We start from the raw sequence: 16,537 nt of genomic DNA, 5'->3' as shown, positions 1-16,537 counted from the left end.
TGACTCATGGCTGACCAACAATTGACCAACAGTTTACTAAAGGTTGACCAATGGTTAACCAGCAGTTGACTGCAGCTGACCAATGGTTGACCATCTGGTTGACCAACAGTTGCCTAGTGGTTGGCCAATTATTGACCAGTAGTTGACTGACAGCTGACCAATGGCTAAATGACAGTTGACCGATGGCTGATCACTGGTTGACTGACAGCTGACTCATGGTTGACCAACAGTTGACCAACAGTTTACTAAAGGTCGACCAATGGTTAACCAGCAGTTGACTGACAGTTGCCTAGTGGTTGGCCAACTATTGACCAGTGGTTGACTGACAGCTGACCAATGGCCAAATGACAGTTAACCAATGGTTGACCAGGAGTTGACTGACAGCTGACTCACAGTTGACCAACAGTTGACCAACAGTTTACTAAAGGTTGACCAATGGTTAACTAGCAGTTGACTGCTGCTGACTAATGGTTAACCAACAGTTGACCAACAGTTGACTAATGGTTGACCAATGGTTGACCGTCTGGTTGATCAACAGTTGCCTAGTGGTTGGCCAACGGTTGACCAGTGGTTGACTGACAGCTGACTCGTGGTTGACCAACAGTTGACTGACAGCTGATCCGTGGTTGACTGGTAGTTAACCCATGGCTGATCGACGGTTGACTGACAGTTGAATAATGGCTGACCAACAGCTGACCAACAGCTGACTAACGGTTGACCAGCAGTTGACCAATGCTTGACAACCAGTTGACCAACAGCTGATCAGTAGTTGACCATCTGATCAACGCTTGACCAAACCGATGCCGCTCAGTGCCCCACTTGTGGGCAGGGGGGTCGCAGGCAGGAGGTGGCGGTTGGGTTTTTTTGCATCAGCGCAGTTGAAACCAAGCAGCTTTTGATGCAGCCCTGCGCTGCTGTGGGAACGGAAGGTGGCTCCTTTGGTTCAGCCCCCCATTGCGTGGATGGAAACCACCCGAGCTCAGTGGTTTGGGGTGGAAGAGGCTCCATCAGCCCCGCTGGAAAGGCCAGCAACAGCAATAAGGAACACGAAAGGGGCCATTTAGCAAACGTCTGGTCTGTATTTCAGCGCCGGCGTTGCTAGCAGGGGGTATGGAGGCAATAAATGGCATCTGTGGGTGATCCAGCGCCTCGGGGGAAGAGCCGAAGCCGGAAATAAGCCGTGAAAGAGGAGGGGGGAAAAAAAGAGACCACAACGTGATAAAGAAAGATGGGCCCACAAGGCTCAGCTCAACAGCCCCCCGTGCTTCACGGGAGGAACAGCAGCACTGCGGGTGCTGGGGAGGCTTTGGCCATCCCAGAGGTGGGGGCAGGGGTGCACGAGCGGCTTCCTCGAGGTGCCGGGTCCATTTCTGTTCTTCCAGCGATGCTGGCACTAAAAAAGGAGCTGCTGTAACACCTTGGCCCCGTGGAACGGGTTGGGCAGGAAAAGGGTCCTTAAAGACCACAGGGACACAGAGTCACAGAATGGGTTGGGTTGGGAGGGTCCTGGAAGATGACAGAACCACGGCGCGGTTGGGTCGGAGGGAACCAAGGGAACCCAGCCCCACTGCCGTGCCCAGGAATAGGAGACAGTGCAGCGGGCACAAACCAGGGCCTGGGGAGCTCCATGTGAACGTGAGGGCGCCCACAGGTGACCCCCAGGCACAGCAAAGGGCTCCCGGCAGCGCAGAGCTGCCCGCTCACCTCTCGTCCAGGCTGCCGCTGGGAGATGCTGAAGGGCTGGACTGAGCCAACTCCGTCACGTCCGAGATGATGGGACCAGAGTTGGTGGATGAATCCGGGGAATAGATGTTGGAGCCGCTGTACGCTGGGGAGGAAGCCTGGAATGACAAGGGCAGCACGTTTTCTTGGAAAGAGGAAAACATACCAACACCAGATTCCTTTCCTGGACCGCTCAGCGCTCGGACTTTTCCATGCTCCGACTTGAAGCTTTCCCCTCCCACTCAGCACCTCCGCTTTTACGCCTCCAGGAAAGGTGGAATTTGTACGGTGAGGATCTACAGATGGACAGAATTGGACCAGGAAACCTTTAAAGGTCCCTCCCAACCCAAAAGGTTCTACGATGCTACGACAACAGAAATTGCAGGAAATACAAGATTTCCACTCCAGTAACGGCCGACGGGAAATGACTGCATTTCGATGTCAGTCTTGCTAAGAAGCAAAACGACTCGAGGAGTTGAAGTGAACACAGATGCCATCTGCTCTCTGTGCATCATCTGAGATGAGAAGATGGATGGAGATGGCACACAGAGAGCAGCGGTGAATGGCTGAATGGCTCGTGGGTCAATGGATGGGGATCGGCCAAGGGGGTGGGGGGAGATGGCTGGAGATCATGAGCAGAGAGTGGTGGTGGGTGGCACAGGGGGTGAGTGGATGGGGATTGGTGACAGCGGTGTCCCCAAGGGGACAGTGGGACATGGTTGGAGATGGTACACAGAGTTGGTGGTGGATGGCTCAGTGGGTCAATGGATGGGGATTGGTGACAGCAGTGTCCCCAACGGGACAGTGGGACATGGTTGGAGATGGTACACAGAGAATGGTGGTGGATGGCTCAGGGGGTCAACGGATGGGGACTGGTGACAGCGATGTCCTCCAGGGCAAAGCAGGAGATGGCTGCAGATGGTACAGAGGCAGCGGTGGCGGATGGCTCAGCGGGTCGATGGTTGGGGACCGGTGACGGCGGTGTCCCCAGGGGGAGGGGGACCCTTCAACCGCTTCATCAATGGCACGAGAGGGGGATTTATTGCACCCCCAGCGCGGTTGATCCAACAGAGGAGTCGGACCAGATGGCCTTTAGAAGCCCCTTCCGACTCAAAGCAAAGGCACGCGGGGAGCCGCAGACGCTCGGCAGCCGTGGGTTCGGGGCTGCCCCGCTGTGCTCCCGGCCGTTGGGATTCTCCTTCCCAGGCGAAGGATCCCATCGGGCTCAGAGCGAGCAGGGAGGCGGGCAGCCCACCCACAGCCCCGTGGCCACGCTTCGCTCCAGCTTTGTTCCATCCGAGCGGGACCACAGCGGCGTCGGATCCGTCGCGTTCATTGGCAGGGCGCTCTGAAAGCCACCCGGCCAGCTGTGGGCAGAACAACCACGCGAGAAAACAGGGACCAGCTGCATTTCTCATCGCTGGAACAGCTCTGTGCCAGCGAGAAGAACGGCTTTGAAAGCAGAGATCACAGGAGCTGGAAGGGGAACACAGAGCCGCCGCGGGCGGTGTGATGGCAGAGAGCTTGTAAAGCACGGCCAGGAGGGTCGGGGTCAGCTGGAAATGCTCCTGGATCGCCGCAGCCCAGCCGGCGCCTGATTTTGGGAGGCAGAGCTCGGTGCGGAGCAGGCAGGGGTTGCCATCTGCCATTGGGGACGGCTTCGTTTTGCTGCAAGGAAAACTCGGGCCACCCACCGACCAGGTCTCACGTGAGGCGGGTTTAATGAGGTTTAGTGAGGCTAAGCGTGAGGTCTTGCAACCCCCGCTATCAGGACGGCCCTGCCAAAAAGACCTCGGGGCACTGGAGGATGGGAAGCTGGACACGAGCCGTTCAAAAGCAGGCTGGATGGGGCTCCGAGCTCCTGATGGAGCCGCAGGTGTCCCTGCTCCTTGCAGGGCAGTCGGGCTAAACGATCCTGGAGGGCCTCTTTGGTACTGCTAGGAATGGGAGCGTGGTAGGACTGGATGATCTTGCAGGTCGTTTCCAACCTCGCGACTCTGTGATTCTGTGACTCTTTCAGCTCCAACGATGCTGCGAATACTGACCTACGGCCACAAACTGCAGCACAGGAAGTGCGGCACAAGAACCTGTTGAGGTGAGGTGACGCAGCGCTGCTACGGGCCGCACGGGGAGCTGGTGGGCTCTCCTTGTCTGGAGATGTTCAAGGCCCGCCTGGACACCGACTCGTGCCACCCGGTGCTTGGGCAGGGGGTCGGACTCCGTGATCCCTGCAGCTCCCTTCCAACCCCTGTGGTTCTGTGCTTGAGGCAGGCAGGGCTGCCAGATGGGGGGGGCCCAGGATGCGGGCGCTGCACGGCTCCCACGACACGCAGCACCTCAGCCATTTCTGCGTGCCGGCGCAGCCCTGCGCATCTCCTCCCCCCGAGGGCCGCCCCTGTTCTGAGCCCCACGGCCCCTCTCTGCTCTGCGCGCTCCGTCACCCCACCCTGTGGGCTCCTGCTGTGACCCACGGAAAGCAGGCTTCTTGTGGGAGCCGTGCTGATCACACACAGCCCCCATTCACCAGGAAGGACCCGTCCAACCCAACACTGCTACGGTTCTTGAAGGACCCTTCTGACCCAACCATGCTGTGTCACTATGGCCTTGAAGGACCCTTCCAACACAACCATGCTGTGTCACTATGACCTTGAAGGACCCTTCCAACACAACCATGCTGTGTCACTATGGCCTTGAAGGACCCTTCCAACACAACCATGCTGTGTCACTATGACCTTGAAGGACCCTTCCAACACAACCATGCTGTGTCACTATGACCTTGAAGGACCCTTCCAACACAACCATGCTGTGTCACTATGACCTTGAAGGACCCTTCCAACACAACCATGCTGTGTCATTATGACCTTGAAGGACCCTTCCAACACAACCATGCTGTGTCACTATGACCTTGAAGGACCCTTCCAACACAACCATGCTGTGTCATTATGACCTTGAAGGACCCTTCCAACACAACCATGCTGTGTCATTATGACCTTGAAGGACCCTTCCAACACAACCATGCTGTGTCACTATGACCTTGAAGGACCCTTCCAACACAACCATGCTGTGTCACTATGACCTTGAAGGACCCTTCCAACACAACCATGCTGTGTCATTATGACCTTGAAGGACCCTTCCAACACAACCATGCTGTGTCACTATGACCTTGAAGGACCCTTCCAACACAACCATGCTGTGTCATTATGACCTTGAAGGACCCTTCCAACACAACCATGCTGTGTCACTATGACCTTGAAGGACCCTTCCAACACAACCATGCTGTGTCACTATGACCTTGAAGGACCCTTCTGACTCAACCATGCTGTGTCACTATGACCTTGAAGGACCTTCTGACCCAACCATGCTGTGTCACTATGACCTTGAAGGACCCTTCCAACACAAACATGCTGTGTCACTATGACCTTTAAGGACCCTTCCAACCCAACCATGCTATGTCACTATGACCTTGAAGGACCCTTCCATCACAACCATGCTGTGTCACTGTGACCTTGAAGGACCCTTCCAACACAACCATGCTTTGTCACTGTGACCTTGAAGGACCCTTCCAACACATCCATGCTGTGTCACTATGACCTTGAAGGACCCTTCCGACCCAACCATGCTGTGTCACTATGACCTTTAAGGACCTTCCGACCCAACCATGCTGTGTCACTATGACCTTGAAGGACCTTCCAACCCAACAATGCTATGTCACTATGGCCTTTAAGGACTTTCCGACCCAACCATGCTGTGTCACTATGACCTTGAAGGACCTTCCAACCCAACAATGCTTTGGCACTATGACCTTTAAGGACCTTCTGACCCAACAATGCTTTGGCACTATGACCTTTAAGACCCTTCTGACCCAACCATGCTGTGTCACTATGACCTTTAAGGACCTTTCCAACCCAACCACGCTATGTTCCTATGACCTTTAAGAACCCTCCCAATCCAACCATACTATGTCACTATGATCTTTAAGGACCCTTTCAACTCAATCCATTCTATGTATGATCAAATGGTCCTGCGATCTTTAAGGACCTTTCCAACTCAACACTATGTCCCTTTGACCTTTAAGGACTCTTCCAATGAAACCATCCTATGATTCTATCACCTTTAAGGACCCTTCCGACCCAACCGTTCCATGGGTCTCCATTTTTCTAGGACGACTCCAACCCAACCCATTCCATCTGCCATGGCTCTACAATCTTTTTGGATGGCCAGGGAGCTGGACCCAGCGATCCTTAAGGTCCCTTCCGTCCTCTCCTGCTCTATTCTGCTTGGATTCATTTCGTTCTCTTCTGTCATGATCTATTCTGTTTAGATTTATCCTGTTCAGTCCTATCCTGCTCTGTTCAGTCCTATCCTGTTCTCTTTTGCTCTGCTCTATTTTGTTCTGACCTATCCTGTTCTGTTCAGTCCTATCCTGTTCTGTTCAGTCCTATCCTGCTCTGTTCAGTCCCATCCTGCTCTGTTCAGTCCTATCCTGTTCTCTTTTGCTCTGCTCTACTCTGTTCAGTCCTATCCTGTTCTGTTCAGTCCTATCCTGCTCTATTTTGCTCTGTTCTATTCTGTTCTGACCTATCCCGTTCTGTTCAGTCCTACCCTGTCCTCTTTTGCTCTGCTCTATTCTGTTCAGTCCTATCCTGTTCTGTTCAGTCCTATCCTGCTCTGTTCAGTCCTATCCTGCAGTTCAGTCCTATCCTGTTCTCCTTTGCTCTGCTCTATTCTCTTCTGACCTATCCTGTTCTGTTCTGACCTACCCTGCTCTGTTCAGTCCTATCCTGATCTCTTTTGCTCTGCTCTATTCTGCTCAGTCCTATCCTGCCCTGTCCTATTTCTGCTCTGATCTGTCCTGCTCTGTTCTGTTCTCCCCTGTTCTCATCTGTTCTGCTCCATCCTGTTCTTTTCGGATCCTGTCCATTCTATCCTAACCTGTTCTGCTCTATCCCATCCTCTCCTGTTCTGCGCTGTTCTGATCTATTCTGTTCTGCTCCATCCTGTTTCGATACCTCCTGCTCTTCCCTCCCAGCTGCCGTCTCCGTCCCACGAGCTCCATCAACACAGAGCAGCGCCCGACAGCCAAACAGAGCCAAGAATTCGTGAGCAGACCCCACACCAAGCTGGGCTGCAGGAAATCCCAGCGGGATCCAACCCAGGGATGCCAATCCACCCCCTCCCCTCCGCCCCGCTCACTTACTGCGTATGGGGATGAGCCGTGGACGTGCTCCAGGGAGTACTGGCGGCTGTATTTCGGCATGGAATGAGCTGAACTGCTGTCGTTCAACATCAAGGGGCTGCAAGAGAGTCCCGAACACCGCGGGGTCACCGCGCTGCTGGCAGCCGACACGGCCCAGCACTGCGGGGTACGGCTGGGGGGGAGCATAGGGGATGCGATGGGGAGGGGGGGAGCAGAGGCAGAGCGGGGTGGTGAGGATCAGGGGGGAGAAGAAGGGGGCTGCAGCACCAACCGGGGCGAGAAGCACTAATGGAAGAAGTCAAATTGAGGTGGAAGTGGTGAGAAACTCCAAGGGGCCTTAAGAATAATCAGCGGGGGGGGGGATCCCCAGCACAGAGTGAGTGCAATCAGCAGGGAAAGGATCCCTCAGCACAGAGTGAGTGCAATCAGCAGGGAAAGGATCCCTCAGCACAGTGTGAGTGCAATCAGCAGGGAAAGGAACCCTCAGCAGCACTGTGTGAGTGCAATCAGCAGGAAAAGGATCCCTCAGCACAGTGTGAGTGCAATCAGCAGGGAAAGGATCCCTCAGCAGCACAGTGTGAGTGTAATCAGCAGGGAAAGGATCCCTCAGCACTGTGTGAGTGCAATCAGCAGGGAAAGGATCCCTCAGCACTGTGTGAGTGCAATCAGCAGGGAAAGGATCCCTCAGCACAGAGTGAGTGCAATCAGCAGGGAAAGGATCCCTCAGCAGCACTGTGTGAGTGCAATCAGCAGGGAAAGGATCCCCCAGCCCAGTGGAAGACAGGCTTGGGGTGATTTTGGGTGGGTGTCCCAATGGCCCCGTGGATCTTTTTCACTCTAATGACAACGAACGCCACGGTGGGGACAGGATGCTGTGTTGGTAGGGCAGGATGAAGGATGCTCTGCATCCTGTGGGCTCACCAACCCTTCTGGCTCCCGTCCCACAGCAGAGTCAGGGAGGATTTGGAGGCTCACACCACCCCAACGGACAGCCCTACCCCACTGGCTGGGCCGCTACAGGTGACAGAGACCTGGGGGACCCTCTGTGCTGCTCCTCTCCTTCATCTCAGACAGGGAACCTTTACTGGGAGGTAGAAATGCAGACTTACATCTTCCTCTTCACCCCGAGGATGCGGTTGGATTGCACCAGTGAAATCAGAAACTGGATAAGCTGTGAGGAGAGAAAAAGGGAAAAGCTGTTGGGACACACGGAGTGACTACGGCTGGCCAAGGGTTGAGTGGTGGTCAACCAACGGTTGATCAGTGATTGGGCACTGGTTGACCCATGGTTGACCAATGGTTGATCAGTAGTTGGGCAGTGTTTGACCAATGGTTGGGCAGTGATTGACAAGTGATTGACCAATGGCTGACCAATGGTTGGGCAGTGGTTGACCAGTGATTGACCAATGGCTGACCAATGGTAGGGCAGTGATTGACCAATGGTTGACCAATGGTTGACTAACGGTTGGGCAGTGGTTGACCCATGATTGACCAATGGTTGGGCAGTGGTTGGGCAGTGGTTGATCAATGGTTGGGCAGTGGTTGACCAGTGATTGGGAAGTGATTGACCAGTGATTGACCAATGGTTGACCAATGGTCGGGCAGTGGTTGACCAATGGTTGGGCAGTGATTGACCAATGGTTGACTAACGGTTGGGCAATGGTTGACCCATGATTGACCAATGGTTGGGCAGTGGTTGACCAGTGATTGACCAATGGCTGACCAATGGTTGGGCAGTGGTTGGGCAGTGGTTGATCAATGGTTGGGCAGTGGTTGACCAGTGATTGGGAAGTGATTGACCAGTGACTGACCAATGGTTGACCAATGGTTGGGCAGTGATTGACCAATGGTTGACTAACGGTTGGGCAATGGTTGACCCATGATTGACCAATGGTTGGGCAGTGGTTGACCAGTGATTGACCAATGGTTGACCAATGGTTGGGCAGTGGTTGACCAATGGTTGACCCATGGTTGGGCAGTGGTTGACCAGTGATTGGGAAGTGATTGACCAATGATTGACCAATGGTTGACCAATGGTTGGGCAGTGGTTGATGCATGGTTGGGCAGTGGTTGACCAGTGATTGGGAAGTGATTGACCAGTGATTGACCAATGGTTGGGCAGTGGTTGACCAATGGTTGACCGGAAGCTGACCACGAGCCAGCAGTGAGCCCTGGAGGCCAAGAGGGCCAACGGGACCCTGTGGTGCATTGCCAGAGTGCAGCCAGCAGGGCAGGGAGGTGCTGCTCCCCTCTGCTCTGCCCTGCAGGCACTGCTGCAGCGCTGCGCCCGGCGCTGGGCTCCCAGTTCAGGGCAGACTGGGAAGTCTGGGAGAGCCCAGTGGAGGGTGTGGGGATGGGGGGGCCTGGAGCCCCTCCTGGTGGGGACGGGCTGAGAGCCCCGGGGCTGTGCAGCTGGGGGAGAGAAGGCTGAGAGGGGTGTGAGCAGCACTGAAGGGTACTTGAAGGGCAGGAGGAGGGGGCCGGGCTCTGCTGGGTGCTGCCCAGTGAGAGGACGAGGGGCACTGGACATACACGGGAGCCCAGGGAGCTCCATGTGAACAGGACACGGCTCCCAGCTGAGCTCTGCCCCACAACCCAGCCCTCCCTGTTGCATTTCCAGACCCCCCTTGTGCGTGGGATGGCAGCAGCTGCCGACTCGTCCCTCCGCTTTGGACTTTACCTTATTCACCACCTTCTGCTGCTGCGCGTGCTTCTGCCTCAGGCTGGCCACCTCCCTCCACAGCGCCTCGTTCTCACTGCAAGGGAAGCAAGAAATCTGCTGAGGACAAATGCGGACACAGAATGGTGAATTCTGCAAACAGAAACCAGGGGAGAGATGGGCAGGAAGGCTGCAGGGCTTTCTCTTCTTCTCCAGGCTCCTCCAGACCCCAGGAGCGGCTGCACGGTGCGGTTTAAGAGAGTTACGCCGATGCGATGGCAGCACTGCTGTGACATCACTGTTAAGACGCCGACACCACAAGCAAGTTGTCCATTTTCAGCCTTTTTGGCCCCAATCTTGTGTCAGTTTCAAGGCTGAGCCCCAATTCTCTGCCAGTTTCCCACGCGCTTCGTTCCTGGAGGTGCTCAGGGTTGTTTGGGCACCCGGCCCATGGGAGATCAAATGACAGAATCACAGGGGCAGTGAGGTTGGAAGAGACCTCTAGGATCCTCCAGCCCAACCCCAACTCACCCCATCACAGCACCAAACAGATCCCTTCAGGTTGGAAGAGAGCTCCCAGATCCCCAAGTCCAACCCCGACCCCATCCCCACTGTGATCCTAATTGAACCACAGAGTCATTAAGGTTGGAAGAGATCTCCGAGACCCCCAGTCCAACCCCAACCCATCCCATTATGACACTAAATAGACCCACAGAGTCATACGGGTTGGAAGAGAACTTTCAGATCCCCAAGCCCAATCCCAACCGACCCCCACCATAACCCTAAATAGGACCATAAAGTCATTAAGGTTGGAAGAGACCCCCAGGATCACCCACTCCGACCCCAACCAACTGCACTGCGACCCTAGATTGAACCAAGGAGTCGTTAAGGTATGAAGACGCCTCCAAGATCACTCAGTTCAACCCAAACCATCCCCACCATGACCCTAAATTGAATCAAAGACTCGTTAAGGTATGAAGATGCCTCCACGATCACTCAATTCAACCCAAACCATCCCCACCGTGACCCTAAATTGATCCAAGAGGTCGTTAAGGTACGAAGACGCCTCCACGATCACTCAATTCAATCCAAACCCATCCCCACCATGACCCTAAACTGAACCAAGAGGTCATTAAGGTATGAAGACGCCTCCAAGATCATTCAATTCAACCCAAACCCATCCCCACCATGACCCTAAATTGAACCAAGGAGTCATTAAGGTATGAAGATGCCTCCAAGATCACTCAATTCAACCCAAACCCATCCCCACTGTAACCCTAAATTGAACCAAGGAGTTGTTAAGGTATGAAGACTCCTCCAAGATCACTCAATTCAACCCAAACCATCCCCACCGTGACCTTAAATTGAACCACAGAGTCATTAAGGTATGAAGACGCCTCCAAGATCACTCAATTCAACCAAACCCATCCCACCGTGACCCTAAATTGAACCACAGAGTCATTAAGGTTGGAAGAGACCCCCAGGACCCCCAGTGCAACCCCAGCCCACCCCTACCATTGCCCACTACCCTGTCCCCACGTGCCCCATATCCCCTCAGTTCTGAACACCTGCAGGGATGGTGACCCCACCGCCTCCCCACGCAGCCCATGCCGATGCGTTGCAACTCTTTTTGGGAAGAAATGTTCCCTGATGTCCAACCTGACCCCCCAGGTGCGACGTGAGGCCATCCCCTCTCATCCCATTGCTGCTCCCCGGGAGCAGAGGCCGACCCCCCCTCACCACGCCGTCCTTCCAGCAGCTGTAGGGAGCGATGAGCTCTCCCCAGAGCTGCCAATGGGGCAGTGCTATGGGGCTGAGGCTGGGTGGGCTTCAATCTCCCGTCCGACCCAAACCTTCCCGTGCCTCTGGGATCCCACCAGAGCCTCCCACCCCTCTTGGACCACACATCCCCCCACAGCTGATCCCATCACACCTCCCAGCTCGCAGCAGTTCGGAGCAGAGGACCTTCCAAGGTCCCATCCAACTCACTGCTGCCCACAGAGGCTGTGATGCCCCGTCCATCCCTGGAGGTGTTCAAGGCCAGGTTGGATGGGGTCCTGGGCAGCCTGGGCTGCTGTGAATTGTGGAGGTTGGTGGCCCTGCATTGGTGGGGGTTGGAGCTCCGTGATCCTTGAGGTCCCTTCCAAGCCAACCGTGCTGTGATTCTGTATCAGAGCTGGAGGGAGCAGAGGAGAGAATAGAGCAGAATAGAACAGAGTAGGATAGATCAGAGCATAAGAGATAGGAACAGGATAGAACAGCAGGGTAGGACAGTACAGAATACATCAGAGCAGGATAGAACAAGATAGAACAGAACAGAGCGGGTCTGAACAGAATAGAACCAAATGGAACAGATCTAAACAGAATAGAACTGAACAGAACAAGATAGAACAGAGCAAGATAGAACAGAGCAGGACAGAACAGAGCAGGACAGAACAGAACAGAATAAGATAGAGCAGGACAGAACAGAGCAGGACAGAACAGAGCAGGACAGAACAGAACAGGATAGAACAGAGCAGGACAGAACAGAGCAGGACAGAACAGAGCAGGACAGAACAGAGCAGGACAGGATAGAACAGAGCAGAACAGGATAGAACAGAGCAGGACAGAACAGAGCAGGACAGAACAGAGCAGGATAGAGCAGTGCAGAACAGGATAGAACAGAGCAGAACAGGATAGAACAGAGCAGGACAGAACAGAGCAGGACAGAGCAGAGCAGGACAGAGCAGAGCAGGATAGAACAGAGCAGAACAGGATAGAACAGAGCAGAACAGGACAGAACAGAGCAGGACAGAACAGAGCAGGACAGAGCAGAGCAGGACAGAGCAGAGCAGGATAGAACAGAGCAGAACAGGATAGAACAGAGCAGAACAGGACAGAACAGAGCAGAGCGGGTCTGAACAGAATAGAACCAAACGGAACAGATCTAAACAGGATAGAACTGAACAGAACAAGATAGAACAGAGCAGGACAGAACAGAGCAGGACAGAACAGAATAAGATAGAACAGGATAGAACAGAGCAGGATAGAAGAGAACAGGATAGAACAGAATAAGATAGAACAGGATAGAACAGAGCAGGACAGAACAGAGCAGGACAGAACAGGATAGAAGGGAGCAGGATAGAACAGAACAAGATAGAACAGAACAGGATAGAACAGGATAGAACAGAACAGAGCAGGATAGAACAGGATGGAACAGAGCAGGATAGAACAGGATAGAACAGAGCAGGATAGAACAGGATAGAACAGAACAGAGCAGAATAGAACAGAGCAGGATAGAACAGAGCAGGATAGAACAGAACAGGACAGAATAGAGCAGGACAGAACAGAATAGAGCAGGACAGAACAGAATAGAGCAAAACAGGATAGAACAGAACAGAATAGTGATCCTTGAGGTCCCTTCCAAGCCGGGCCATGCTGTGATCCCAACCTCAGCCATTCTGCGGGCTCCCGTCCAACCCAACCATTCCATCATCCCAACCTCAGCCATTCTGTGGCCCCACACAAGGGAGGATTCGTGATCCTTGAGGTCCCTTCCAACCCAACCATTCCGTGATTCCGTGACTCCATCAATTCTGCAACGCTACGCTCAAAACCCATTTTGGGGGTGGGGGGGAGGGCATAGAATCATAGAATCATAGAATCACCGAGGTTGGAAACACAGCATCCAGCCTTTCCTCCAACACCCCCAGGCTCGGTGCCTCCCCCACCTCCCTGGGCATCCATTGCAGTGCTGCCCACCTTTCTGACACCTCATTCTTCCTCATGTCCAGCCTGAATCTCCCCTGCCGCAGCTTGAAGCCGTTCCCTCTGCTCCCATCACTGATGGCACTGATGGCACTGGTGGCAGAGGCCGCCCCCCAGCTCCCTACAACCTGCCTTCAGAAGTCATAGAGAGGGCAGGGGGGCTCCGACCCAGAGCTGCTTTTGGGAAGCGCTGAGGACCCCCCCGGTCCTTTGAGGAGCATAGGAGGGCCGCGGGGCACAGCTGCACCAATTACTGCAGGCAGCAGCGGGGCGACGAGGCGAGCAGCACACACCTGAACCGCTGCACGGGGCAGCAGCAAGGCTCATTACGGGGCTGTGGAGGAGCAGCTGGGCCGGCGGCCCCCAGGGCTGCACCCATCCGTCACGCTTTGCAGAGCTCCGCTCCACGGGGCAATTAAACGGCGCGGAGCTGACGAGGGACGAGGCAAAGGGTTGCGATGAGGAGTTATTAAAGGGGGCGAGCGGCGCTCGGTGGGGGGGAACGAGGGGAGATGGGGCTGCTGTGCACCTGGGGCTCCGATGGAGCGGCTCTGGGGGGACACGTGGACATGCTGGGGACGTGGGGACACACAGCCATAGCCCAGTGCTGGGGACATGGGGACACACAGCCATAGCACAGTGCTGGGGACATGGGGACAGTGCTGGTGGCGTGGGGACACACGGCCATAGCACAATGATGGGGACATGGGGACACACAGCCATAGCACAGTGCTGGGGACATGGGGACAGTGCTGGTGGCGTGGGGACATATGGCCACAGCACAGTGACATGGAGACATGGGGACATGGGGACAGTGCTGGGGACATGGGGACACACAGCCAAAGCACAATGATGGGGACATGGGGACACACGGCCATAGCACAGTGCTGGGGTCATGGGGACACACAGCCATAGCACAGAGCTGGTGGCATGGGGACACACAGTCATAGCACAGTGCTGGGGACATGGGACCGTGCTAGCAGCATGGGGACACATGGCCATAGCACAGTGCTGGTGGCATGGGGACAGTGCTGGTGGTGTGAGGACACACAGCCGTAGCACAGTGCTGGGGACATGGGCACAGTGCTGGTGACATGGGGACACACAGCCATAGCACAGTGCTGGTGACATGGGCACAGTGCTGGTGACATGGGGACACACAGCCATAGCACAGTGCTGGTGGCATGGGGACAGTGCTGGTGGCGTGGGGACACACAGCCATAGCCCAGTGCTGGGGTCATGGGGACACAAGGCCAAAGCACAGTGCTGGGGTCATGGGGACAGTGCTGGTGGCGTGGGGACATATGGCCACAGCACAGTGACATGGGGACACATGGTCACAGCACAGTGCTGGTGACATGGGGACAGTGCTGGTGGCATGGGGACACACAGTCATAGCACAGTGTTGGTGGCATGGGGACAGTGCTGGTTGCAAGGAGACCCACGGCCACAGCACAGAACTGATGACATGGGGACACACAGCCATAGCACAGTGCTGGGGACATGGGGACAGTGCAGGTGACATGGGGACATATGGCCACAGCAGAGTGACATGGGGACATGGGGACAGTGCAGGTGACATGGGGACACAAGGCCATAGCACAGTGCTGGGGACACGGGACAGTGCTGGTGATGTGGGGACATATGGCCACAGCACAGTGACATGGGGACACATGGTCACAGCACAGTGCTGGTGACATGGGGACAGTGCTGGTGGCATGGGGACACACAGTCATAGCACAGTGTTGGTGGCATGGGGACAGTGCTGGTTGCAAGGAGACCCACGGCCACAGCACAGAACTGATGACATGGGGACACACAGCCATAGCACAGTGCTGGGGACATGGGGACAGTGCAGGTGACATGGGGACATATGGCCACAGCAGAGTGACATGGGGACATGGGGACAGTGCAGGTGACATGGGGACACAAGGCCATAGCACAGTGCTGGGGACACGGGACAGTGCTGGTGATGTGGGGACATATGGCCACAGCACAGTGACATGGGGACACATGGTCACAGCACAGTGCTGGTGACATGGGGACAGTGCTGGTGGCATGGGGACACACAGATATAGCACAGTGCTGGTGGCATGGGGACAGTGCTGGCAGCATGGGGACACACAGCCATAGCACAGTGCTGGAGACATGGGGACAGTGCTGGTGGCGTGGGGACATATGGCCACAGCACAGTGACATGGGGACACACAGCCATAGCACAGTGCTGGGGACATGGGGACAGTGCTGGTGATCCACCGCCCCATTACCCCCTGCCACTCGGTCCCTCCTCACCCCCCGGAGCCCCCCCCCCATTACCTGCCCCGTCCCATCACCTCCTCAGCCCTCCCCCCCCCCCCCGTTATCAGCCAGTCCCATCATCCCCTCCCCCCCCCCCCATTACCTGCCCCGTCCCATCACCTCCTCAGCCCTCCCCCCCCCCCCGTTATCAGCCCGGTCCCATCATCCCCTCCCCCCCCCCCGTTATCAGCCCGGTCCCATCATCCCCTCCCCCCCCCCCCCGTTATCTGCCCGGTCCCATCACCTCCTCAACCCCCCCCCCCCATTACCTGCCCGGCCGCATCACCTCCTCAGCCCCCCTCCCCTTATCAGCCCGTTCCCATCACCCCCTCCCTCCCCCCCCCCCCCCCGCGTTATCAGCCCGTTCCCATCACCTCCTCCGCCCCCCCCCCCCCCCCCCCGTTATCAGCCCGGTCCCATCACCCCCCCCCCCCCCCCCGTTATCTGCCCGGCCCAGCGGCGCCGCTCGTTTATCACGGCGCAGCTCATGCAAAGCAGCGCTAATTGCAGGACGGCTCAGGAGCGGCCGCCGCTCCCCGCGCAGATAACATTGCTGCGGGTGAGAGGCGGCTCCGCTTGGCAGCCGGCCGGCCCCCGGATGAATGGCTCTTTGCAATCCCCTCATTTGCAATTAAAAAGAAAACGCGGCGTCGCAAATCGCTGCGCTCCCATCGGCGGGGCTGCGCTGCGGACACGGAGCTTTTATGAGAAGGCCGCGAGCGGCACCCAGCCCTGGGCAGGGGTACGGCAGGGCTCCTTCCGAGCCAGCCGAGCTGTGCTTCTGCAGCCCGAAACGACCCTTCCAACACAACTCCACCTATCATCTGCAAGGACCCTCCCAACACCACCATCCTGTGGTTCTGTGATCTGTAAGGACCCTTCCAACCCAACCACACTCCACTTCTACAGCTCCA

General features: G+C 55.9%; 1 protein-coding gene across 1 annotated transcript in view; it reads right to left on the bottom strand.

Annotated features, from left to right (window-relative positions):
- Positions 1–16,537, bottom strand: part of HSF1 (heat shock transcription factor 1) — a gene marked incomplete at both ends in the record, with an annotated part of 74,543 nt that overhangs the window by 15,569 nt on the left and 42,437 nt on the right. Inside the window, 4 exons of the mRNA XM_079533377.1 lie at positions 1,705–1,841; positions 6,920–7,016; positions 8,029–8,090; positions 9,600–9,675. Coding sequence (XP_079389503.1) covers positions 1,705–1,841; positions 6,920–7,016; positions 8,029–8,090; positions 9,600–9,675 — 372 coding nt within the window. The remainder of the gene's footprint in view (positions 1–1,704; positions 1,842–6,919; positions 7,017–8,028; positions 8,091–9,599; positions 9,676–16,537) is intronic.

Source organism: Tetrao urogallus (genome assembly GCF_951394365.1).
Source record: "Tetrao urogallus genome assembly, chromosome: 3".
Taxonomy (NCBI): Eukaryota; Metazoa; Chordata; class Aves; order Galliformes; family Phasianidae; genus Tetrao; species Tetrao urogallus.
Note: the sequence above shows the minus strand (reverse complement) of the source record. Positions and strands in the feature narration are given on the sequence as shown.